At 39.5% G+C, this 27399-nt stretch overlaps 2 protein-coding genes across 4 annotated transcripts in view; one reads left to right on the top strand and one right to left on the bottom strand.

Moving 5' to 3' along the window:
- Nucleotides 1-3283, top strand: part of bmp2k (BMP2 inducible kinase) — a 54010-nt gene extending 50727 nt beyond the window's left edge. For both annotated transcript variants that reach the window (XM_008417765.2, XM_008417764.2), the window contains exon 16: nucleotides 1266-3283. In XM_008417765.2, coding sequence (XP_008415987.1) covers nucleotides 1266-2584 — 1319 coding nt within the window. In that variant the 3' untranslated portion in view covers nucleotides 2585-3283. The remainder of the gene's footprint in view (nucleotides 1-1265) is intronic.
- Nucleotides 3041-27399, bottom strand: paqr3a (progestin and adipoQ receptor family member IIIa). Of its 2 annotated transcripts, XM_008417767.2 has the most exons (9): nucleotides 27197-27399; nucleotides 25464-25717; nucleotides 11847-12078; nucleotides 11588-11750; nucleotides 10396-10551; nucleotides 6984-7181; nucleotides 6808-6898; nucleotides 5922-6094; nucleotides 3041-5008 (listed from the first exon to the last, which is right to left on the bottom strand). In XM_008417767.2, exons 3-8 carry the CDS (start codon nucleotides 12038-12040, stop codon nucleotides 5952-5954), a joined length of 945 nt encoding a protein of 314 aa, XP_008415989.1. In that variant the 5' UTR covers nucleotides 12041-12078; nucleotides 25464-25717; nucleotides 27197-27399; the 3' UTR covers nucleotides 3041-5008; nucleotides 5922-5951. The 2 variants fall into 2 exon arrangements, with proteins under 2 accessions (XP_008415989.1, XP_008415988.1); XM_008417766.2 differs by lacking the exons at nucleotides 25464-25717; nucleotides 27197-27399 and adding an exon at nucleotides 13544-13702.

Below are 27399 nucleotides of genomic sequence, written 5' to 3'. Positions count from 1 at the left end.
CGAACTGTCGGCATTTGTCGGATAATCGTTTTAAAGTCATTTCAGTAACGCTGCGTGTTCAGGAGGTCGAGTGGGAAAATGAAAAGATTTCTGCTGTTGGAGTTTTTCAAGAGTTAGTTTTAATGAAAATTACTTGAAAATGTAAGTATGTTTGAATGTAGAAATGAACTTAAGAGTTCCATATGCAAACTATTGGAAAGTTTATCCATCCATCCATTTTCTTGACACCCTTGTCCCTTAGTGGGGTCAGGAGGGTTTGCTGGTTCCACGATGGCCCTACATGGGCAAACCCATGGGGCCATCGTGGAACCCGCAGACAAACCCATATGGGGCCCATCTGGTCTGCCCTCCTTTTCCCCACATGGGGCCCACATAGGCATGCTGGCAGGGGGGTCACCCTGGACAGGTCGCCAGTCTGTCGCAGGGCAACACAGAGACACACAGGACAAACAACCATGCATACACACACTCACACCTAGGGGCAATTTAGAGAGGCCAATTATTGGAAAGTTTAGTGGAAGTAAAAAGTGTGGTAGGAAAAATGGTGCATGTAGATGCATCACCTGGACAATGGAGAAAAAGAACAAGGACTCCAAAGTCCTGATCTCAGGTGAAAGTAAAGTTTGCATTTCATTTGTAAATCAATTCAATCGGTGATGATTTGGGTGCCAGATCATCTGCTGGTACTGATCAACTGAGTTTTCTGAAGTTCTTGCTCAACAGTTCACATTCACACTGCATTCTGTCAAATCCAAACCCTTTCATAAAACTATTCCCCTCCTCACCTGTGATGGCGCTGCATCAAGAACAATTTAAGGAAACGACACAAAAACCTTTGAAGAAGATACTGAGTGAAAGAAAACCACCCAACCTGAAAATGTAACAAATGTTGCATCTTGGTCTCCCATCAAACTTAGTCTACTAGACTATCAGGTATGAAAACACACTAAATATTTTTGCTAGATGGTTTGTTGCCTTCAGAAATCCCAGTTGACCACCCCAAGCGAACCGGACTTTCAAAGCAAACCAACTCTAGTCAATTAAAGTGAACTAAACATGACTGGTGTGAATGAACCCTAAGAGTCCTTCATTTTTGTTTGTCCTGAAAGCTTTAATGAGATGCTGGTTTCATTTCCAGCAGGACTTGGTACTGGCCCACATTGCCAAAGGTACCAATATCTGTATCAATTAAGATTTTTACATCTCTGCAGGGTTTGAGATAAAGATAAAACAATTTTATGTGTTATTTTCTGATTTCTGCACAGGAACTGGTGTGATGCAGAGTGAGCCGCCTGTCGACGAGCTTCCCGCCAACGTCCAGGCCCCCGTCGAGGATCCTCAGCCGGTCAAGGAGCCAAAATCGGGAAAGAAGAGCAGCTGCAAACTCGCCGATGAGTCCGACAGCGACTTCGAGTCCGACCCTCCATCTCCAAAAAGCAGTGAAGATGAAGAGCAGGAGGAAGAGGAGGCCTTGAACAGCGAGCACGGTGACGACACCGAGCCGGAAAATCTGGGTCAGAGGCCTCTACTGATGGACTCCGAGGAAGAGGAAGATGATGATAAACATAGCTCAGATTCGGACTGTGATGTCAGCAAGGTCAAAGGCCGCTCAAAGAAACCAGCTGCCGCTAAAGTAGCCAATCCCACCGCTTCCAGGAGTCCTGGAGGGCGGTCTCAGGAGAGCCTCATCACCCCTACCGTGTCTTCCGGCAGAGCGGAAGGTGTGGACGTGTTCGGCTCCATTCCTTTCGTTGGCGGAGCTTCGCCCGTCGGGCCCACAGAGAGCAACGATATCTTCACCAAAGCGCCTTTCCGGCAGGTCAGCCAGGAGGAGCTGGCTGCTGATGAGTTTGATGTTTTCACCAAAGCCCCGTTCAGCCGGAACGTGTCGAAGTCCGGAAGGAGCGGCAGTCAGACGCCGCCCCTATCCCCGGAAGGCACCGACATCTTCGGCTTCTCTCCGTTCCAGCCGGGCCACACAGAACCTCCGCCTACCTCCCGGAGCGCCGAAGACATCTTCCAGTCGCCGTTCGAGGAGCCGTCGAGTCTCCAGCAGAGACAGAAGCAGCGCAGCCTCCAGAAGTTGTCTTCCCGACAGAGAAAAACCAAGCAGGAGACGACGGCGGGGGGCAGCAACGGCAAGCGGCACCACGGAACCCCAACCGGAGGACGCAAAACCAACAAGTCCAGCTACCGCACTCCAGAGAAGGTCCGCAGGCACAAGAAGGTGGGCCGCCGAGATTCCCAGAGCAGCAACGAGTTCCTGAGCACCTCCGACTCCAAGGAGAACATCAGCGTGGACATCAGCATGGCCGAAGGGAAGGACACCATGGCGCCTCTTCCGGTGGACGACGTTCTTCTAGACCCGTTCGGGGCCAAACCCTTCCACCCTCAGTACCCGGGCCTTGGCGACGGTAAACCCGACATGAGCACCGCCAACGGGGGAAGGATCATAGATGATTTCGGGGCGGTTCCCTTCACGGAACTGGTGATCCACAGCGGGCCGCAGCAGCCGGTGGTGGCGCCTTCGCAGCCGCTGGACCTGGACCCTTTTGGAGCGGCGCCGTTCCCCTCCAAGCAGTAACTCAACATGTCTTCCGCCAGTAGCCGTTAACCCACAGCTGTGTTTTTTTGTTTTGTTTTTTGGTTTGGGATCATTTCTAATCTGAAGCTAGCCTGAATCCTGTGGAGTGTTTCTCTCTGCGCCTGCCTTCTATGCTGCATCTCAACGCTTTTAGGAACTGAGAGTTTGTACTGTGATTTAAAGTTAATGCTCGACTTTTTCGTCTGCCTTGTGATAAGTTTTAGCACCACGAAGCCTTACCTGAGCTGGGCCCGACCCGCCGCACAGTACCTCGGTAAAAAAAAAAAAAAAAAGCATAGTTTGACATAATTTGGGAGCAGCGTTTAACCACTTTGTCGTCATTTTTAGGTTTTTAATCTATGCATACTTTCCCTGCAGCCATTGTGGGAGTGGGTGCATTTCACTGGAAGGGAACTTTATTTTATTGTACTTTACTAAAGAAAAAAAAAATTTACCTTTTTTTTTCGTTTTTAGGCTCTTAACTGTTCTTTGTAGCAGAAAAACCTCTGCTCAATTATTGGTTATTTTCTTTTTTTTATGAACTCAAAATAAAAACACAATGATGCAGCCAGTCCCTTGTGGAGGATTTAGTACCTGTGGAGCATTTCTGATTAATTCTGACAAGTTTGTTGGATTTTATTGAACAGTTTATTAGACAAACATGTGAAGCGTATTGTATTAAACAGCCTTAAAAACAAACGTAGCTACACAGCTTCTCTTTTAATAACCAAAGTGGGGAAAAAGAAGTCTCATTTACAAGTAGCAGATATAAAAGACAAATGTACAAACAGTACAGTTTAAATCCATTAATAATTTAAAAACAGTATCAAATGTCATTCCAAAATGAGTCCGCTGCCATTTAACTTAATCGCTATTAAATCACTGTAAATCTTTTAAAATTGTAAGGGAAAATATTTACTAAAAAAGCTGCATGAATGAGGAGTGTGGTGACTTATTCTCCTTTTAAGCGCTTCAAGTAATTAACCTCTTCCTCGAAATTTGAGTGAGATTCCCATTTATTTACAGCTCGGGGTAAATTGTACAAAATGAAGTGCAGATAAATGTCTGAAGACGTAAATATAGACACCAAACATCTTGTCCCGCCTCCATCACCAAAGGTTTTCATTTATAATCACTAAACCGATGATGTTTCTGTTTTGGGTGAAACTACAATGGTGCAAACATAAATGCTGCAAACTTGTGCTCCAAAACAGAAGTCCCCCAGACCACTAGGGGGAGACGAACAAATGGTCTTGGACCAAATGCAGAGTAAAGACAGGATGTGCAGAAAAAAAGAAAAGGTGTGCTATACTTTTTGAAAAATGCAGGCTTTTACAATATTATTGAACATCAGGATTTATGTAGGTAAAATCACCTACTCCATACTCCACCTAGTGGTCTGGAGCACTTTTGTTTTTATGTTGAAAGTTTACAGCTTTTTTTATTGAGTTTTCCCATTTTGTTTCCATTTCCTGTAGTTGATTTAAAGGTTTTTGCTTCTATTTTATGTGTAACAGCCAGTGTCTTGTGCGTTTGCACTCTAATGCCATTGTATAAAACCCTAAAAAAAAAAAAAAAACTCTTTGTAAGCCCCTCTGAAGATCAGATCATTTATTTTAAGGCTAATAACTTATTTATAATTAGGAGGCTAATGTAGTGTTTTTATATTTTTGCTGAGGTCAAATTTGAAGTCTAAATATAATCAAATGTTTTTACTACATAAAACATTCATGTAATGTACATACAAGCCGTTTTAACATGTAGGTGCTGCATTTTGGAATGAAGTCATTTAAAATACTAAAACAGTAAAACATTGCACATCACCCTAAGGGAGCTAGAACATCATATTTTACAGTATTACATCTGAAAACACTGATTTTTTTTCTCTTGTCCGCTCCTAAAAAATCCTCACATATGAACCAAATACAGGATTGTAGAAATGAAAATAAAAGGACAGAGAATGTAGTTTTAATACTGCCACTTAAATCACTGTTGTGTCTCAGTAGTGACCTCTAGAGGCGGAGCTGCTCGTTACGCCCTGCTAATATGAGCTTAAGAACATCAACCGATTCCCAAATAAAACATAAAAATCTGATTAACAACAGCAGTTCTGAAAGAAGCTGCTGAACAACAAGTCTTTGGGGTTTTAATTGCTTTAACATGCTCACTTTTTGCTTCTTGATATTGTTAAAAACATATCAAATATCAAAAAAATCTGCAGTTTTAAGTTTCCCCATCCAGAAACATTTGATGCTACATCATTTACAGGCACTTGGAGAACCAGGAAGTGCAGGAGCTTCCTGTTAATTTGTTCCCCTTGGTGATTTTTATGATGCGTTCATGTCACCTCGCTTCCTGTGCTGCAGCTCCGCTGATCATCCTGCCCCTCATCACAGGTAAAAGCCATCGGGTCAAAGGTCATTCCTAGAGGTCGAAAAAAACGAGGGAAGTTAAATCAGATCTTGGAAGCTGCAACATTTTTGTGTCTCCTGAACAGATTTAAGGATCAAAATATAATATATATATATAAAGATCTGCTAAGAACTGATATAAAAAAAAAGAATTTCTAATCTAAATAATTTTTAAAAACAGCTTATTTTAGATTATCTTAAATCAAAAGTAATCTGATTTATAACTTTATTAGAGGGATGAACAATGTTTATATAAGTTAGATTAATCTAAATATTTAAAGCACAAAGCAAGAAAAAAAACAGACTGTCAGGAATATGGAGGTTTCTAAAGAAAAGGATCCGACGACAAACTTGTTTCAGGAAATTGTGATGAATAAAAAAAATAAAGAATAAATTATGGATAAATATATTTATATAATTTACTTTCCTCTTTCAAGTGTTTGGCTCCATTAAAACACATTTTCTACGCCAACATTCACATCTCTCCTTTGCTGGACAATTTTTTATAAAGTATAAATAAAAAACATTTGAGTCAGATTTCTTCTGCAGGCGTCAGGATTTAAATACGGAGAATAAAAACAACAACCTGCTGAAAAGTCAGGAGAAAAAATATTTTTTAAGCATAAAGTCTAGTCTGAAAATTACAAAAATATAATAAAGCTAAAAAAAACAAATATACAGGAAAAATGTATGAAGGTATAACTGGATGGGTGAATTACGGTAAATGGATGAATAAATAAATGGATGGGTGGATAATTATTTTATAAAATGGAGAAAGTTTGACTAAATTCAAACTTATTTCCTCCTTTAACATCAGAACTTTTTTCTCACATTAAAACTTTAATTCCGACCAAATTTTGCTCCATTTAAAAGTTTTAGAAAATATTTCTTCCAGAACTTCATGTAGAGTGTTTTAAGCGTCTTACGTTCAGGAACTCGGCGTGTCGCGCTGTGAACTAAGTGTGCTGAGGAGCGGCGGGACACGGCTGACTGTGTCTGTACGCCATGATGAAACCCGACGACTGGTGCCACCAGTAGAACATCAGAACCAGCAGCAGGTGCCACACCTGGTGGCTGGAGCCCAGGTAGTTCAGCTGACCTGAGGGGGAATAAAAATGCGATTTAAGTGCATTTTAATACAGGATCCGCTTTTTTCTTCTGCGTTTCCACACATCTGCACCTTTAACAGACAAAATGTTTCTACATTATTAAGTCTTTGGTGCAGAAACTGGTTTAAATCAATCTGTGATCTATAATTTGGGTAAGGTAGAGATGGGACTGCACAGGACAACCAACATAAACAAATCAAAACTCAGATGACTTTAATATCTCATTAAACATTAAAGTAACTCAAAAAAGTCCAAATAGTTTGGATGCATTTCTTTCTTTCCTTCTTTTGGAAAGTTTATGCTTAAGGAATGGAAGACAAGTTGAAAATTTCATGTTTAATCTGTTTTGCTTTTTCACTTTAAATACAAGTTTGTGGTTCATATGTATTATAAAGAAAATTATATAAAAAAAACCTCCAGACATCTCTTTAGTGTGACTAACATACATGGGAAAAAGGTACAAAAACATTATATTGTAGCAGAAAGACCAAGTATTCAACTCAGTACAAGCTGCATCTTGAATATTTAAAGTAAAAAACTGACAGAATTAGGGTTGCACCGATTGCAGTTTTCTGGCCAATCGCCGATTACCGATCTGTGAAAAGCCTGACCAGCTGACTCCAGTTTTTCTGCCTGAAATGTTGCTAAATTGCACCAATAAATCGGTGCATCCCGGTGATGTGAAACTACTGAGTGGACTCACCTGGGAAATATCGCTCTGGAACCTTAGAAACATAGAAAATAAGCGCCAACGCCGCGATGAAGTACATCCCAAGGATCCGTGGAACAAAAGCCTGAGGAGGAGAAACAAAAACAAAAGTCAACAATGACCACATCTGAGCAAAAAGAGTCGTTGAAAACCAGAAGAGTTTGTTGGACCTGGACGAGCTGAGAGGAGAATCCCCCAGTGATCCAGATCCAGTGGAGCGTCGGGATGAGGCCGTATCCGGCCACGGAGCAGAAGATGAGCGAGCGCAGCTGCTTCCACTGCTTACTGAGGTAGAGAGGATGGATCTGGGCGAAGAAGACGGCCAGGATCATGGCCAGAACAGTCACCAGGTAAACCTGCCGCCAGTACTGGAACCAACACCACAGAGACCCGTCAGAGCCAAAAAAATAAAAACCAGCCAACAACTACTGAGAGGAATTCATTTCCTTTGAACGATTCCAACCATAAACCTGAATGTTTGCGTTTATCCAAAGAGGTGATTCAGATTTTTGATTCAGGGGTTTTGGAGCAGTCAAGCATCCACCAGAGGCATGAAAGTACGGGGTGCAGTTACAGTCAAAAATTAACATCAATAATTTGGGTTATTTAGCCTGTCATTAAAGGAAATAATAGGGAGGGGGGGGGGGTGAATTTTCTCTCTTCAAACTAAATATTTAGTATTTTAAGCTAAATATTTAGCTTCAAACCAAATATTTAGCTAAATAACTAGCGTAGCAATAAACTAAATACTTCATTACCTAGCTAAATATTTAGATCCAAGCTAATTAATTCATTAATAAGCTAAATGTTTAGTTTCAGACTAGATATTTAGCTCTTAGCTACATTGAAGTTAAATATTTAGCTTTAAACTAAATACTTAGTCAGCAAGCTAATTATTTAGTTAGCAAACATAATAGTTGTTACTATTATATAACATAACAGTACTGGATGAAAGCAGTTTCACGTGTACTTTCGACCTGGGTGAAAGTAAAACATACTTGCAGACAAGAGTATTTTCATCTTAAATGCAAAATGTATATATATTTATGCACAGTTTTGGATTAATTAATAACAGGCTGTAATTAATGCTGTTCTTTCAGCAAATGCTCTTTATAGTCTGGATACTCCAGTTAACGATTAATCGATTACTCAATTAGTTGACAATTATTTCAATACCTGATTAATCACGATTAATCGTTTGTAACAAAACCAAAAGTGAAAATGTTTTAGAAACTGCTGAAGACTCCATGATCATCCCAGAGGATTCCTCTCTTTCTCAGCACAATAAAGTGTTTTATACATTTATTAATGACTCAGATCTTTATGAGTAAAACAAGCAGATAAAGAGAATCGGAGAATGAAAACTAAGCGTCGTTTGGCTCAGTTTCTTCCTTGCATGTGTTAAGAAATCTCTCCCACTGTTTGAGCCGTTATCACAGATCTGCGGCGAACCTGTCCCCGGATCTGCGCTTGGTATTTAAACTTCTATAAGTAGCTGCTGAGAAGTCTGGACAGCCTCGTCTCCGTCCCTTCTGTCCGCCTGTGTGGATGCAGGCCTCCGTCCAGTCACACGTCCTCGTGCGACGAGTCCTGCTGAATTTCACAGTGAATAAATTTGCACCCGGAACAAGGCCCCCGGCTCGGCCGCAGCCAAATTCTTCTTTTCTTTTTTTCTCCTCCTCCTCCTCCTCATCATCACAGATCTCCAAATCTGCGTCCCTCAAAAGACTCGGATGAGACAAGAGTTTGACTGGCTAAATATAAAAATCTGTTTTTCTTCAGGGACTTGGCTTGCCACTGGAGTGGAGCCACCCAGAAGCGAAGCCTCCATCTTGGCGTGGACGGAGGAGGAGGAGGCGGCGGCGGGGGGACGAGGGGCTCCTTTTTTGCTGCCGAGGCTCCTGGACTTGCGAGCGTCATATGGTGAGGAACAGGAGTGACGGACCGCTCCGTGAACGCAGCCATCTGGTTTGGTCTGGAGCAGATTTCAGCCCAGTTCTGGGGGCAAAATAACCCGGCGCTTCCAATATGCGGGGGAAAGCGAGCGTCCCGGAGCGGAGCCAAGCGTTTCAGGGATAAAAAAAACATAAAAAATAAAATAAAGCGGCGGCGACGGTGGTGATGATGATGGTGGGCGGCTGGAATGAGGAGCTTGTGTCATCGGAGGCTGTTTTCCAACCGGATGAGAGCGGCGAAGGTGTTGTGTTGCTTATTCACCGGGAACAATGAGTCAAAGAGCGGAGCCAGGCTGAGGCGCTCACTTTATTCAATTACTGCTCCTCAGGCCGCCGCCATGATGCAACAATTCACAGTAAAATATAAATCAAATGCTCCTTTTACCGTCTGATTGTTTCAGTTTAAGCTTAAAACAGGCCAGGAGAAGGTAGTTTCACCAAACAGCTGCTTTAAATCCATTTAATGCAGAAATAAAATTAGATTCTTTCACATCAGATCTAATTTTAATTCATTTTTTTCTATTAAAAAAAGTACAAATGACAAAAAATAATTTCACAATGTGGCTTTTATTTCAGTGCTTCCATCTGTGGGTATTAGTGCCAGGCAGGGAGAATTTTAGTTTGATTAGAGAAATAAAATTGTAATTTTAGCAGAAAAGTGTCTTAAAATTAAAGAAAAAAAGCTTTTTATACCAGGTATTTCTGTAAGTATTAAGTAATATTTGTAAAATTTACACCAAAGTAAAACTTTAAAAGATGCCCAATTGCTCAGTTTAATTTTTTGCGGATTTCTCCTGAAATTCCGACTGTATTCTTGTAATTGTGATTCTTGGGATTGTGATGTGATTCGCTTCACTGATGCTTTTAACTTTTTTAATTTCAAATTAAGACATTATTTATGTTCAGATTTGCTGCATCTGCCTCTTTTGGCGCAGAATTAAGATGAATGTCTCGCATCAGCAACGGAAAAGTTGAATTAAAAGCAACAGTTCAAACTGTAAACGCTTAGATAATAATCGGATATATGTCCGACATGTAGAAGCGTGTGGCATAAATCTTTTTAAAATATTTAATTTAACCAGGTACACGCCGTTGAGATCCAGATCTAATTTTCAAGAGGGACATGGGCAAAGGTCCCTCTTGAAAATGAATTCTGATCTTTTTGGGGTGAAAAGATCAGAATTGAACCGATCTTAAAAATTACTGAATACATTCTTTAATCATTTATGAAGCCTTTATTTCTATTAGTCAGAGAAATATAGCATAAACATCATCTGGTGTTGTGTTTTCTATAAACACTAGAGCTGCCCCGATCCTCGCACTTTCGATACCGATATCTGAGCTTTAGCATCGGCCGATACCGATCTGATCCAGAAAATGGCGCTAAATTGATTCAAAAAGTTTCTGATTTTAAGCATAAATATATCAAATTTATTTGATAACTCTGCACCAGCACAGCTCACTTAAAATAAATAGCTTCACTAGCTTTGACAAACATGTAAAAACAACTTTTGTTCAAGTACGTAAACAAGTATGTAAACCAATGTTTAAAATGCCAATGAAAAGCTAAATGACAAAAAAGTAAACTGTCATACCACAGACCCAAATCAATCAGGAATGAACTTACGTTGTTACAGTAGAAAGTGTAAAACACTCCTGGAACGTAGCATCCCAGAATGCCGATGGAAACGCCGGCGTAGTCCAGCGCCATCCAGCGGCGGCTAGTCTTCTCGGAGCGGTGGCAGCAGAACAGGTGGTAACCCACGGAGCAGAGCATGCACAGCTGAGGGTTGAACGCAGCGACACGCTCCATCAGGAATTAAAGACACATTTCATTATCCAGGCCAGATTCAGGCAGATTTCAGGACTGGGATTCAGTTTAATTTGCTAAGAACATCCAGCAGAACTTTGCACTGATGCCGGTCCGTAATCGCTCAGATTAGGGCGACAGCAGTTGCAGTGAATGATATTTGGCTCATCCTGAATCATCATATTGTGAAAACTGAGCAGGAAAACATCAAGCGGAGGTTTAAGTTTTTCTGCCTGTTTTTTAAAATACAACCAGAAACCATTCAGCAGACATGAAGAGGAAAATTAAAGCTGCTTCCGTCAATTCTGTGCGTGTTAAACTCAGAATATGCGACAGATTTCAATCATTTCAGATGATCAGTTGATTGGAGAATCACTACTAATAAACCTGATCAAAATCATCCATTTGTTTCCCTTTGATTTGGCTCCACTGGTTCATCAGCAAATCAAAAATGGCTGACGTTTTCATTTTTATGATTTACTCTTTTTGTTTTCACTTTTTAGGCTTAGTAATGTATTTCAATTCCCTCTATCGATGTAGATCGATCGGTTAATTGACAGTTTTGACGTCACACAACTGAATCACTAGCTGCGCTTCCGTTACAAATGTGCGCAAAACTTTGTTGAAATACAAACTCACACTTGTTTTTATTAAATAAGGAACAAACATGAATAAGTTTGTTCAAGTCATTTTAAAAACCATCACCCTCCTACCACTTCCTATCGTCTTCTTTGTCATTTCTGCCAGTAGTAACATTTGTTTGTTGATCATGTGACTTGTGAAAAAAAGTTTCAGTTTTGTGAAATACACAATAAAAAAAATTAAAAAACTCATCCAAGCACAAAAACTTTCTAAATTGATATGTTTCAATTAAGCCAAGATATTTTTAAAATTCAAATTTGTGCAATTTTACGGTGAATGGAAACGTATTCAGTGGTGAAGGAGGCAAAATATTTCACTTTAACGATCCAGAAGTTCCTCTAACTAAAGGATCTGATCGGCATCCGACCTGGAAGCAGAACATCCCGATGGAGTAGATGACGTAATCCTCCCTGGAGGCATGGATGGAGGGCAGCACCGACGCCATGTTGTACACACCGACGCAGAAGAAGAGCAGGAAGCCCAACAGATGGCTCCAGATATTCACCGTCTCATTGGAAAGGATGAAGAGGCTGCACACAAATCATCGCTCCATTGTTGTTTTCCATGTTTAAAGCACCATGAAGTATTTTATCCTGGTTTAGGCCAAACTTTGAGCAACACCTCACCTCTTGATGCACAGCCTGGATGGCAGGTAGGCTCTGTATCCGTCTGTGATGTATGGGTTTTCTCTCAGGAAAACCGGGATCTGTTCGTACGTGTACAGCCTGATGCCTCTGGGCACCAGCACAGGCCAGTACTGGTAACCTCCCAGCTCGATGTAATGTGCAGTTTGGGCATTTTTCTGAGGCTTCTGGGACATTGCAGAGCCAGGCGAGTCAGTTTTATTCTGACTTGAAGCTGAAAGTTAATTAAAAAAAAGAAAAGTATGCCAAAAACTTTACATTAAAGTTAAAACAAATGTCAATACTAAGTAAAATGACTCATTGAACTGCCAAGATGGGACAATATGCTGATGACGCCATTATTTACATGACCTGTACATCCACCTGAGCACTCATTGAGACCACAATGGTCCATGTAGTATCTTTCATAAAGGAATTAATGATTCCCATCAGATTTGTACAATATTATCACACCAGACTTTTTGGAATGCAACATTATTATTCATTCATTATGTTAGAAGTCAGGATTCTTGCCCGATAGTGAAAAAACAACCTTAAAAAAGTCTCAGCTGCATGGATCTAGTTTTTCACTTTCAATATCTGAGGTTCAGTATCGGTCAATAACAATACAGAAAAACAGCTCTGAATTTACTTATTTGACACTCTGCACCAGTAAAGTACACTTAAATAAACAAATGGCTTCACAAAATTGGTCAAACAAGCAAAAATAAAATGCAACAAACCTTTTAAATTGTTTAGAAAGTGTGATAAAGAGTTCTAGATCTATGAGTGGTGAAATAATTATTAGCTGAATTAATAAGAAACCAGGTCATGCTAATGAGGGCGAGTTGTTCTTCAGCGCAAACAGAGTGTCTGCATAGTGTCGAATGAAATTAATACCTAGTCATTTAGGCTGGAAATGCATGGCAGCCTGGCTTAGCTATTGTGATCAAATCTCTGCCTACATTTCTGATTTTTTTTTTTAGATTTTCCTATCAAAGATCGCCATTGGTACCACAGACACATTTTCAGACCAGATAAATCCTTAAGAGCTGTTTCCCCCAGATTGTTTAAGACTTTGCCTCGTTCTTTGTGCTGAATTGACTCTATTGATTCTTTTAAAGCAGCTGAAGAGCCGTTTATTCTGACTGACTTAACTAGTTTTATGCTATATGATGTGTTTTTATTTTAGGTTCCATCTTAAAAAAAATAAGTTTACGCAGTAATTGCACATATTTAGTCAACAGATACGTTGGATGTGTACTAGCTAAAATCTACTGGAAAATATTTTGGATTTAGCTGATATAAGGTGTGTGTTTTTTGGGGTTTTTTAAAGACCCAACTATAATTGAGTGATTTAGCTTTAATCACATTTTATGGGCAAAGAAAATAGGTTTATAAACATGTTATACATCCTGCTGCTCGTCTGAACACGAGAGGATTACGTAAAAGCCAACCTCTATGCTTCTGAACGATTATAAAGTTTCAGCACAATTTTACAGCCGAATGTTTGCTAAGCATCAAATAAGCTAAGAGTAAATTCAATTTGAGTCTTATAATGTAAAATGTAGCTGTTTTAACCAAATTAATCTAAAATAGGTGGGATTTTCCAAGAGGTTCGGTGTCTAGCGGCTAACGAGCTAACTAGGCTAGTTAGCATTTTGCTTTGTTTATAGTTCATAACTAAAAAATAAACTTACCTTTTAACTTAGTGTATTTGTAGTTTGAGCCATTTTGCGGCTTAAAATACGAACTACGCATTTGTTCAGATTTATGAGCATTAAATTAAACATATAAAAAAAGAGTATATAAAATTATTCACATCTTCACTAAGACGCCATGAGAATTAAAGGACCCGCTCAGCTTGTCCAAATGCTGCCTGAATTAAAAACATGATCGAAACATCGACCGTGCCTGATCACATTTGCAACTGAAGGACAAAAAAGGTTTTGCCTGAAGACAAAACCTTACAATTTCCAAGAAGAATAAAAGCCCGGATATTTTAGATAAAATTTAATTCTAAACAATGATACACACTGTTAATCTTTTTCTTTTTTAAAAATAAAACCTACACTAGATTCAATAAAAGATTTTATTCATAAAGTCCCTCATATACTACTAAATACAACTCGCAGTCTATGTAAATGTAACTTTAATGTACTTAAAAATGACTTAAAAATTTAGACACACAGTGCCTTACAAAAGCATTACTGACGGACAACCCTTTTTCACATTTTGTCACAAACTACAAACTTACATTTTATGAAATTTTGTGACACTCCAATAGGGTTAAAACAAAATTTTTGTGGTTGTTTTACAAAACAGCAACAAAGTGTTACTTGCACATAAAATGTATATTTGCATTCAATCATGAATTTGTATTTTGTAGAACATTTTGCTAGTTTGTTGGACTTCATTTCCACAGTGTTGTCCTTAGGGCAGATAAACATAAAAGTGTTTGCTTATTTATTTATTTTATAGTTTCCACAAAGGTTTTTTAATATTTAAAACTGCTTCTTTGCTAAGTTATCAACACTTAGCTAAGAAGCTAAGCTAATTGAGTTTATAAACACTTATGTCCAATTGAATCAGATCATTCAACTCTTGGAAACCCCATACTTTAAATGGGATGTATTATGCAAAATTCATATTTTGCATGTTTTTGTACTTCCATTTGAGTTTCAATTGCTATGCCAAGCACTTAAAAAAAGAAGCAATAAAGAAACAACCAGCCGTGTTTTTGTCAATATTCTAAGTAAATAGTGTCCGTTAGCTGTTTCAAAATCAGCAGGGACTGTCCTAGCCTTTTATCTAGCAATCCAAGCCGAGCTCTAGCATGCTTGGTCAGCTGTTTTTTACCGCTGATATTTATTTCCTAAAAAAAAAAAAATCAATAAAAAAAGAAAGCATTTCTGAGCTTGAAAAGTCGAAATTTGGTAGAAAAAAAATGCAGAAATTTTGAGATTAATCTCGGGAATTTTCTTAAAAATAAAAAAATGAAATGTGTAAATTTGAGTTTAAAAAGTCAAAGATTTACTCAAAAAAACCTGCAAAATTAGAATCTAAAAAATAAAACGTGGAAATTTTTAACTTTAAAAGGTCAAAAATTTACTTTGAAAAGAAATGTTTAATTCAATCTGATATTTTCTATAAAAATAAAAAGTCTAAAACTTTCAACATTTAGAGCACAGAAATCTACATTTTTTTCTAGAAAATTTAAGAATTTTTGGGCAGAAATATATCCCTCCTTTCTGCAATGACCATAATATGCGATCGTATGTTGCATATCGTCTCTGTGTAAATGAATAAACTGCATAAACGTGGTCCAATATGGAGGAAAAACTCGGAAAATACGCCTCTAATCAAGTGTAAAACACCCAAAAGTAAAATAAAATAGTTTTACAACATATTTTGGCTGCTTGGAAGTCAGATACACAGACATAAGAGGTAGCTGAAGTGACTGCGGCTGCTCTCGGGCTCCAGTTCCTCGTCTTACACCTCCCCATCGCAGACTGTCACCAGGAATCCTCATCAGAGCCAGAGTCCTCCGCAGACCTCTCAGGTGTGAGGGATGTTGGCGATTCCCTCCAGAGGGAAGTCACACACTCGCTGCTCCCTCGGCTGTTTACACCCCCACTTTAATTGCCTCGTTCTCAAGTGGAAGTGTGTTCTTCATTATCACTTCTAATACACCTCTCAGCGCATCCACTCTGGCAAAGTGTCAGCTGCCACGCCAAGTTAAGACCGGAACTCGCGCACTGCAGGGGCAACCAAAAGAAATCCTCTGCGAACAAAATTAATTGATTTTGCAGGATCGCAGCCTGCAGTAATTTGTTACAAATGCGGAGAACGAAAACTCGGTCATTTTAGATACTAAAAGCCAGGGTCATTAAAGTTAACTAAAACTACGAAAATAAAAATTTAAATTGAGAAAGCATTTTTGTTAGCTGAAATTAATAAAAACCGTAATTAGGAAAACGATAACTAGCTGGAACTATATTGTGCGTTTATAAAACTAATTCTAACATGTTAAAATTATAGATATAATTCCCCTTAATCGTTTTTATTAGCCTTTCGACCTGATCTGCAGTTTACGTCAGCTGTAGGCAAATTACGGCACTCCCAATCCTCCTTGGCGGCATTGACGCTTGTCCGCAAAATGGCGACAGCAAAAGTTGAGAAAAAACTCGAGAATCAGTACATATTTTTAGAAAATCGTATTTTCATTACCCAACCAATGTTTACACAAATACAATATTTTGACCTTTTTTTTAAAACTCTGATCCTAAAAATTAGCCAAAGTATGATAAAACGAACTAATAAAAACTAAACATAAACCATATTTAACTATTAATTAAATAAAAACTAGCAAACACACCCCAAAAACTGATTAAAATTGAAAAAGTCACATTGAAATACAGCTAAGCTATCTTGACCCTAACCCTGCGTCATATTTAAGCTCTTAGTCCTCTGAGTTTAAGAAAATAGTTTGACATCTGGGACGTCGTTCTGATCCGTATTTCTCAGTATTTATCCTTTCTTCTTGTCTGATCTCCACTCCGGTAACAAATCTGATTGCTGCTCCTTACAAGCAGACATAGTCGCTGTGAACTCAATTATTGCTCTGCAAACTGCTCACTTTCTGCACGTTTTCATCCCCAACACTAAAAACAAATGTGTTTTAATTGCAGCTGGCTGTCTGTCTGTCCAATCCGAACAAGGCACCGTTAGATGGGTTTAAATGGAGGCAGACAAGCCTCCAGGCTACCAACGTCCTTTGGGACTGTCAGGGTCATCAGCTGAACACGACGCCACACTGGTGCGCTCCTCTTTCACAGTTAAAGGCCCACGCTGCGATATTAAACGCACTAGATGTTGTGCATCTTTTCACAGATGTTAGAGTCACATTGAGTTGACTGCACATTACAGCAAAGAGTAGACATTAAACATGACAGAAGTAGCACTGCATACTATTTTCAAAGCTTTTCAGCTGCAAGTTTTATTTTTTCCATTTTCTCATTTGGAACAAAAACGCTTCAGTGTTGATCTGTTACATGTCCAGGTCGGATTAACTGCTACAAGACAGGCTTAAGTGGTTAAATGCAAAATCTATGTGCCAATTTGTAAGTTGATTAATTGATTACTAAAATAATCCGTTAGCTGCAATCCTGAGCAAGCAGGTGGCGACAGTGGAAAGAAACGACTCCTTTTTGTTACAGGGAGAAACCTCCAGCAGACCCAGCCTGAGTACAGAGGTAAGAATCGGTTTAAGAAACTGAAGATCAATACTTTATTTAAAAAGCTGTGTTCTCCAGTTGGGCCGTTTGCAAAGTGAACGCAGCATTGTCAGCAGCCGGCTGCGCTCATTGGCTTTATTTATAGTCTGCGCCACGAGACATCTGCTGGAGACGAGACTCTGTCCTCTGTGTCCACACTGAGCTTGTCAGTGTTTTTTTTTTTTTTTTTTCCTTCGAGGACTCCAGCCAGAACAGAAGAGAGGCGGCAGAGGCCTCCTCTAGCAGGACCAGTGTCCTCTCCGGTTGCTTTCTCCACAGATCTGATTAGCAGGACCGGAAGACAGAGGGAGGCTTCACAGTTTGTCGCGTCCCGCGTGTTAGCCGATGTTTACTCGATCTGAGAGCTGTTGTTTGTTTGGTGTCTTCAGTCTGCTTGTCGCTCGCCACTATTTCGGGACCCTGACACTTGGATGTGGCTCGACAACCTCCTGATGCGGCCTCGCCTTCCTCCTCCTCCTCCTCTTCTTCCTCCATGCCTCAGTGTCACACAGAGTTTCTCTTCCTCTCCCGTTCTCTCCTCTTCGCATCGAGGACCGCGCTCCGGGCCTTGACACAAAACGCTGCGGACAGCTCTTTGCTCTTCCCGCAGAGTGGGGGGTGAACTCAGTCTGCCGCAGAGAGACGAGGAAGAGGAAGAGGAGGAGGAGTGTGAAAACATTCTGCTGATGTGTTCCTGAAAAGGACCGCCCTGAGAAACGCAACATTTAGAAACAGAAATCACCTGCTGAGGAAATAATGCAAAGATATGCAGATGTTTGCCAAGAATAGACGCAACAAAACAACAACATTATCGTTTATCGCAATGACGTCTGGAACGATTTATCGTCCAGGAAAATTTGTGATCAAAAAGGACGTTTTTCAAGCGGACATCCACATCAGAGGCCTGTCCTTCGAGATTCACTTGAAGCCAAACAGATTCAATTTGATGTGAATCTCTGAAACAAATCAGGAGTTTGGCTACTTAAAAATATTACTACCAGCTCGTATGAAAGTTGAAAAAACACTAATTTCTTCACTAATGCACCAGATTAGTTTTGAAAGATCATTTTTTTCTCTGCTCTTTTGCAATTTGACTGTAACACAGCTGGTGAGACTCTGAAATTGTGCATAGTTTCATTAAGGGTGCTGATTTAAAAGACCTGACACGGCAAAAACACCAAATCTTACCAAGAATGTCTGCAGTGTACACTGTAAAAAAAACTACATAGGAGATTGTTTTAAGTACATATTTCCTTAATAGGGGCTGCACAGTGGCGCAGTTGGTAGAGCTGCTGCCGTGCAGCAAGAAGGTTCAGGGTTCGATTCCCGGCCCCGGTCTTTCTGCATGGAGTTTGCATGTTCTCCCTGTGGGTTTTCTCCAGGTACTCCGGTTTCCTCCCACAGTCCAAAAACATGACTGTCAGGTTAATTGGTCTGTCTAAATTGTCCCTAGGTGTGAGTGTGTGTGTGCATGGTTGTGTGTCTCTGTGTTGCCCTGCGACAGACTGGTGACCTGTCCAGGTGACCCCGCCTCTCGCCCGGAACGTTAGCTGGAGATGCACCAGCACCTCCTGACCCCACTAAGGGACAAGGGTGTAAAGAAAATGGATGGATGGATTGTTGGATGGATGGATGGGTTTTCTTAATATCGATTAAGAAGTACTAGTTCCACTGGCAGATTATTTAAATTATAACATAGGGAAAATAAGTTGTATTAAGTGAAATAATTTGTCAGTTTAACTAGTACTTTTAATCAATGTTAAGAACTTATTACCAACGTAAAACAAGCTCCTATATCTTGCTGAAAAATTACTTGTAAGTTAGTTTTGTCTTATTTGAAGTGCACTAACATATTAGAACAAAAATACTTAATATTTTTAATTTTTGCAGTGGAATTATTTACTCGTCATTATTTAGAGTATTTGTTTCTTCTGTTTCCGTCATAATGTTCAGTTTCCAGTGTTGGAAAATTTATGCAATAAACATATCAAGACAGCCAGTAGCATGATGTCAGACTTTGTTTACAAAATTTAGAAAAATCCCAGAGTATCAGGAGGTTTTGGTGAATGGGTGAGAAAATCTAACGCTCTAATCTAAAACTCTACAGACACATCAACTTCATTCAAACTTCATTTTTTTCATACGGCTTGCAGATTTTGCACAGTCATTGTTTTCTTGAGGCTTAAATGAGATGAATAAAGTAATGCTGTGGGCTTCTCTTGTCTGAGTAAATTAAATCTAATTTTCTCTGCACTCATTTTTAGATTAACATATTTGCATGCCCGTTATTAATTTATTCACTTATTTATTTATTGAATTACTTACATCACTCTAAGGTATATATACAAATCTGTAAAAAATTAAGAAACCACTTATTTTACTCTATGAACTACTGACAACATGTCTCTGAAATTCCAAGCAAAAATTTAGAATTTATTTGTAGAAAAGGTCAAAATCACAAAAAAGATGCAGAGCTTTCAGATCTCAAATAATACAAAGAAAAACCCATGTTCATTTAGAAACAACAATACTAATGTTTTAACTCTGGAAGAGTTCAGAAATCAATTAATTGTGCGGCAAAGCTAAAGATGTTTGAGGGCCGCACTGGGATAACTCGGGGAATTCTAAACTGTCCGACGCGTGCTTCAAATAAGTCCAAGCCGCTTCTTTGTTGTTGCAATCAACCATTTATTTCACTTTGATTGTCTTACTTCAGATCTTACACTGACTGACCAGGCCAAACCATCCAATAGTGCCAACAATAAACGGCATTAAAACACGGTCAACAGAAATTATGACCACCCGGTGCACCCACTTCCTCAAACATAATAAGCCAGCACGCCAGTATGGCTCCCATTCATACCTTCAGTGATAGCCACGCCCACCTCGACACACCCACCACCCAAGTGTCAAAGGCATGCGCTCCCGTCACCTCAATAATCATTCATTTTATTCATATGGCTCTTACATCAATATTTGGTGGAATAACCACGAGGTTTTTCAATGGGGTTCAGAGAAGTGGGTTAAATTTTTTCCAGAGATTTTAGAAACTTAATTTCTTATGGTTTTATCCAACACCTTAGATGGAGTAGCTTGTCAATCATCAATAAAGCATATTCTATTCTATTCCCACCAAATTCATGGCTTGGTTGCTACGGAGTCGCCATAGCAACCATGACTTGTTCTTCGTCAACTCAGCAGATTCTTCTTTCGCAGATGAATTAAACACAGAGTAAGAGCAAAATTCCTTCTCAAATTCAGAGGAAACTCTTTGTTTTTCAAATAAAAGTTTCTCTATGGTTAAATAAGTCGACGACAGCTAAAACACGGCGATATATAAAGTCGGACCGAGCAGCTTTGTTTCTGAATCCGACTAAAAACTGAAAGTGAAATGTCTGCATGGACAAACGTTGGAGTACTAATATCTGAGTTTATCCTTGAAGCATCTGGCCCGCTGAGCGCTTTCTGGGAATGAAATGACATTCCCGCTTTCCGTTTGTTTGGGCAAAGTTTCATCTGTGTAACAATATTGAAAGGCATTAATCTTAATCCGCAGATTTTACGTGTACTTCTTTTTAGTCTTAGAAGATACATCTGGTTCTTTGACTTTTAATTCCTGCTGCGAGTGCAAAGGAAAAGTGAAAAACAATTTTTTTTCTTCTTCTTTTACAGTAGCGGAAGGATTACGGAGAAGGGCAGAGCGATGGCTTCAGGACACTTCGCTGCTGTTGGGAATGGGATTACAGCTCCGTCATGTGTTGCACTTTTTTTTTGCAGCTGGACGAAACTTAGTGGTAATCCTTAATGGATCAAAAACAGAAAGCTCATCCTCATCACTCAGAGAAACTAAGCTTAATGACACAAGGACGATGTCTGCTTGGTAATTTCTTTCCCTTACATTCGGAGTGATGCCGAAATAAGCCCTTTATTACAAAACTCTGCAAAGATTGCAGCTGCATATGCGCCGTCAGTTATCCTCTTTCTGCAGAGCGACACACAGAGCAGATTAGTTTTCCTGACTTTTGCAAAGAAGATTTAGATTTTAAAAACAATGTAATTGTGGATTTTTGTTTTTATTATTTTATTTTGTAACCTGGAGAGGTTTTTCATGATTGTGACATGTAGCGATCAGAAGCTGTACGGCATATTTTAATCCAGCCCAAAACACCTGACCAGAGATGGAAGTTTTTTTTTACAGGTTAGAAAACCGTCAGAGGTGGAAAAAAACACTGGAATGCAGCTGTGATAATAAATGCATTTAAATTTAACTGCATTTTTATTTAATATGTTATACACTTTATTTTATGAATTAAAAATATTTTACAAATAATTCTACAAAGTGTTTACTTAAACATTTTAGCTGCATCTATCACTATTACTGAACATATTTATATCAAGCTTTGATGTCTGCATTGTATTATTATAAATAAATAAGAATAAAATAGAAAATATAAACAAGCTTAGTTACATCAAAAACAAGACTGAAAACCTGACATAGATTATTTTATCCGTTTTACTTCTTTTTAAAAATATGTACTAATTATATTTCTATTCTAAGGAGAGGAGAAAAGAAACAAAAAGAAATAAAGGGATTAGAAAATAAATTAATAAACACTTTAAATTAGGCTAATAAAAAGCTTACTAACCAGGTTAATATAAATCAATCAAACTCGTATGTCAAACTTGAGGCCCGGGGGCCAAATCGGGCCCGCCGTAGCTTCTTATGTGGCCCTCTAGATTCCAGACGCCAAATTACATCACTCTGTCCATCCAGTTTTTCGCAAATTTACGATCATGGAAATTTGCACAAAATCAACAGGTCCCCACTTTTTTTCACGTTAATGTGAGTTTCTTGCTAATTTTCTATAAAAATGATAAAAAACGTTGAATTTTAGTGAGAGCTGACTCCCACCTGCAGGAGGCAGTGTTTCTTTACTTTAACTTTTACACATCAGCCTCAGTTGAGACGATGTGGTGAGTAACAAAAAAGTCACATTTACCGCAGAGTTTCCCACAGTGTTCAATAAGCCTGGCGGGCCACCAGGCTTTGCTTGCTCCCCACCAGGCTAAGAATTGTTTATTTACTTGTTCTAGTTTTTTTTATACACCAGTAACAGTGATGGCAAAGACAGGATAAAGAGTCTCTCTGGTGAAACGACTGGAAACGCAATAGCAACATAGGTTGGTCAGAACGTGAAAACAAGAAGACTGAAGTCGGGGGTCTGTTTTTATTCAACACTTCCTGTCTTTACCGGTTTACATGTTAACAACTTCAGATAATAAAAGTGACCAATCATGGATAAAGGGAAATTTTGTAGACTTTAATTAGGATGGAACAACTGAAGTGCAAATAATTTATATTTATTGTAATTTAATTTTTTTTATGTATGCCATTTTTTATTTTTTTTAGTTGGTTTTTAGGTATTGTTAATAAAACTCAATGTGAAAAGATGTCCAATATTCCATTTTAATTAGTACTCACTGAATTAAGACACCAATTTTTAATGTTTCATTTTCTTACGTGGCTTTGTCGATACATTTCGTCTCACCCAGACCTTGTACACACTCACGATCGTGACATGACCCAAAATGAAGATGAGTTTGCTCTAAATGATGTCTGTTTTTGTGAATTGGAGCCATTATGGGAGGAGAGGCTGCAGTTCTGGCCTCCTCCTGTAGAGGTCACTCTGTACCTGCAGTGGCCAGAAAGCCACCCACTGAACCATCTGAGCTGCCTGACATTAAGCAGCAGAAAGCTGATGAATCTAATCTGTCCGTCAGCGTGGAGCAGAAACAGTACAGTAACGACAACAGAATCCACGGATCAGGATTATGAGTTCAATTTGCTGCTCTGGGCGTCTACTTTTTAACATTAAAACACTAAAAATTATATTTTTCTTGTACTTTACACCCTCGTAAACCTTTAAATAATCTTCACTTTTATTAAAAGGTTGGCTTTCTTTATAATAAAGTTACACACTTTGAAAAAAGGGTTGTGTCTGTGTGAGACTAAACGTCTGAATGAGCAGCTCAGTGATTCACAGGCCGCGGATCACAGACTGGACCCAGTTGTTTGTTGTCACTCCTTCGCTGTGTGGCTGAAACAAAAGACTCACAGCTGCAGAGCCATGAGTCACACAGCTAAACGAAGCTTTTGTTTCACTCTGAAAGCTGCGGGGGGCGCTATGGTAGCTCATGGAGACATGAGAGCCCCCAAAACTGCGTGAGGAACGCAGCAATCACAGCATGATTTATTCAAAGTTAGTGCTTTTAATCCTGGTAATAATTGAGGCTATGATTATTGTAATGGAGGATTGGGACACCCACATGATGAAAAATGGACAAGCAGATAAAAATCTGTTGATAAATAATTTTCTTTTCTCTAAGGGTTCGCTCCAAACCTGCTGTCAGGAAAATCTCAAAGTGCGGAAACGTTTTGAAGATCTGCAGCCACACTTTAATGGGCACTACCTCAGATTTCATCAGGATAATGGGTTTCATGTCTGCTGGCGTTGGAGGGGGAGGCAGCTGGTGGGACAGAGGAGATATCTGCAGCTGATTTCTTTTGTTTCTGCTCTCAGATCTGCAGGAATCTGCAGTTTTTTTTTGGAGAGAGAGACGTTTTCAGACTGAATGTTTGGAGAAGCAGCAACTGAGAGAAGTCGATCAGTAACCTGTCAGTTCATAAGTCAATAAGGCCATTTCACTTCACTTGTTAAAAACTGGAAGATGCTACACTCACTAGTGGACACTTCTGGAATTAAGTCATTTTTTTCAAATCCAAGTTTCCAACGACTGAAATGAATATTTTCCCATAAAATCCAGGACATCTAGGTCTTCTGTAACTCTGCATTGCTGTAGGATCTGATTTACTTAATATATAAACATTTAATAATCCTCTATTAATGTTTATTAACAGTTACTTAATTTCAGCTGGGTGGTAAGCTATTTTTAAGAAAAAATTTATTCTGCGAAACTAGATCCATAATAAATCTAAAGTCAAATTTATTTGTATAGCAAATAAACTTGATCTCCCGAAAGAAAATTTCACGTTCAAAGGGAAATTATATCTGATATCTTTTTAATTATTCCCTTTTTCCATCCAGTTAATTTTTTGTTTTTTCTTTGAGCTATTCACTTTCAAAAAAATAAAATAAACCATTAATCTCCTGTAACTGCAACATTTAGCTTTTATTTAAAAAAAAAACCATTTGTTAAAAATGTCATGTCGTGACAGTATAATCAGAAACAGATAACCTGTGAAAAGATCGATATCCTCCATCTCTTACCTGAGCTACTATTGCGATCTGAAAAATGTGCTGCTCCTGACCAAAACCCAACCAATCAGAGCCAGGAGGAGGGACTTAGCGCTTTCACTCACCCTTGTGTATACGCTGCTAAACGTGATAATAGTGGAGAAACAACTCAATGCTTCAGGAAAGACATTTATCCACCGTTAGTGCTAACTAGCTTCAGCATTCATGACAGATTCTGCTGACGGGGAGAAGCTCTAACATAGAAGGAAGCAAGGGAGAGGTTGTGAGCAGCGCATACATGAGCATGATTGACAGCACCAAGACAATCCTTCTCCTGGCTCTGATTGGCTGTTTCTGAAGTTAGTTAGCACTGGGAGAACTGGGAGAAGGCAGAGATTTATATTTTTCTCAGATTACCTGTCTCATACGCATCTAACCATCATAGCTAGAGTTGTAACAAAAATACGAATTATGAAAGTTACATGCTGCAGCTATAAGCTCTTCACACTTCAGCTTGTATCATAGCTACACCAACTCTGTGTTGTGTTTGTGTTTTAAAAAAATTTTATAAAACAGTGTTAAACAAAATGGAGACTGGTTCTCAGCAAGGTCATTATAGTGAACTAAAACTAATGGAATATCAAAAACTGAAATAGAGAGAACATTTTTGTGAAGTGAAATGTGAAATTTATCTTTTTCCTCCACACAAGTAGCTTACATCAGCTGCCAGCAAATTTTGGCTCTCCATAATCCTTATGTTAGTTCACAAAATGGTGAGTTGGGAGAAAATATTGATCAACAATATTTGAATCATTGTTTTGAAAATCTTCTGCTGAGTATTCCTTTCACAATTGATGTGTACATAATCAGAACACTTTGACCTTTCTGAATTCTGCAAAAGTACGAATAAACTAAAACTACAACTAATAAAAACGTAACAATATTTAACTAATAATAATAATTAACACACCCTATAAACTGATTAAGATATAAATAAAACTAATCGGCCCTCAAACGCATCTTGCAAGTTTCAGGAATGCAAAAAAAAGGACGACGCAAGATAAAAACAGAAAAACAGGTTGTAATACCTTCATCAAATGGCTGCGGCTGAATTAGGAGATGCTGGCGCTGAAGGTGGGGGTTGATCCGGGGAGTCCTGACTGGGCTGAGCCTGGAGGGAGGCGTGGATGTCTCAAGGTCACAGCAGCGAATTGGGATGGAGGCAGACTAATGAGTTTTTTCCGTTCTCTTCCTGCCCTGTACAGGTGGCATCACCTCTCTATCCTGTCAATCTTGTCCCCTCCTCTCTCACCCGTGCCGTCTTTATTTCCTCCCATTTTCTCTGCAAGGAGACAGAGAAGGGAAAAAAACAGGAAAAAACTGTTTACTTCCGAACAGGCCTCCTAATCTATTTGGACTGGGCGTAATAGGACATTTGCATGGCGAGCACAGCGAGGTGTCAGCGATAACCACGGGGTTGTGACATCCCCGCCGAAATATGCTGAGCTTTCGCTAACCTCTCATCAAACACGCTGATCTTTATGGACTGTATCATATTGTGCCGTAATGTGCTTTATTGTCCACAGAATAAGCTTTTCTTAAAGGTAATTGGAAAACGGGAAATGGCCGCTATCGGCGGACTTTTTAAATACATTATTTCTGAAATGTGGCTCGTGTAATGACCCTGTCGGTGTAAAACGTGAGATTTATCTTGGCAGCAGAAATTGATCCATTTCACCTTTGTCTAATGGAAATTTTTATCAAGGATTATCAGTTTATGTAAATGAGCGTGGCCCCTGGAACGGAGGTGGGAACGGTGGTGTGTGTGCAGGGGGGTCGTTAATCTGGGGCCTCTTGACGCGTCAGCCTGGACATAATGCACCATCTCTCAGCGTGATGATGGTTCTTCTCTGGAGCTTTAACAACCAAGCTCACTTGTAGACAGTTGTGGTCTATATAAAGGTGTTTAGCATGCAGACTGAGATTAAATTGAGATTTTACAAACCTGGATGCTGCTTTCCCCCCCGCCCCCCACCGTTTATGACCTTGTTCTGAAAATATATCTCACTAAATTGATAAGACATAGATTTTTAAAGGCCTTTGATGTTTTCATACCTGATAGTTTGGTGGAATTGGTCTAATTAGGGACTTTTGTTACATTTTCAACTGATGCGGTTCGCTTTCACACTGCACTCACTTTGAAAAACCCGTTCCCCTTCTCACCTGCGGTAGCGCTGCACCAAAACCCACTGAAGGAAATTACATGAAGACACGAAGCGCAACTTCCTTCTTCAGAAAATGTAAATACAAATGGAGCGGCATCAGATTTGAGTGGTTTTAGGATTTCTCTTTTGGAGACAACAGAAAACTACTAAAGTCTCATGCCAATACATTTTTGTTTCCATTTTGTGAAAAAAAGTTGCATTCATGGTTTTTGTGTCGCTTTCTTCAGTAGCTTTTGGTGCAGCGCCCCCACAGGCGAGGAGGGGACCAAGTTTTCAAGTTTTTAAGAAGTCTGCTTGTTTGACAGTGAAGTGTGAAAGCGAACCACATCAGTTGAAAATGTAACAAATGTTGCGGTTTTGGTCCCCGAACAAACCTCGTCTACCAAACTATTGGGTGTGAAAACATCCTAAACGCAAACGGACCGGAGACCGGTCCAAAGGCAGGAAGCGGACTGAAGCGGACACACATTCTGGGTAAATACAACCAAAATAAACACGAGAGTCTAACGCTAGCAGGAGAAATGGCTTAAAGTATTTTACCAACCCCAAATAAAAATCCTACAACAGCTCAAACCTGACGCCCTTCCGTTGCTTACCTTTCCTGAAGACGGAGGTTGTGCTCAGTGTCTTCTTCAGAGGTTTCTGTGTAATTTTCTTCAGTGGTTCTTGGTGCAGCGCCCCCACAGGCGAGGAAGGGAACAGGTTCCTCAAAGTGTTAGAGTCATTTGAGGCAGTGCAGTGTGGAAGCGAACCATCCATCCATTTTCTTACACCCTTGTCCCTCAGTGGGGTCGGAAGG

The sequence above is a fragment of the Poecilia reticulata genome, linkage group LG9 (genome assembly GCF_000633615.1).
Source record: "Poecilia reticulata strain Guanapo linkage group LG9, Guppy_female_1.0+MT, whole genome shotgun sequence".
In the NCBI taxonomy this organism is placed as follows: Eukaryota; Metazoa; Chordata; class Actinopteri; order Cyprinodontiformes; family Poeciliidae; genus Poecilia; species Poecilia reticulata.
This window is presented reverse-complemented; position numbering and strand designations above follow the sequence as displayed.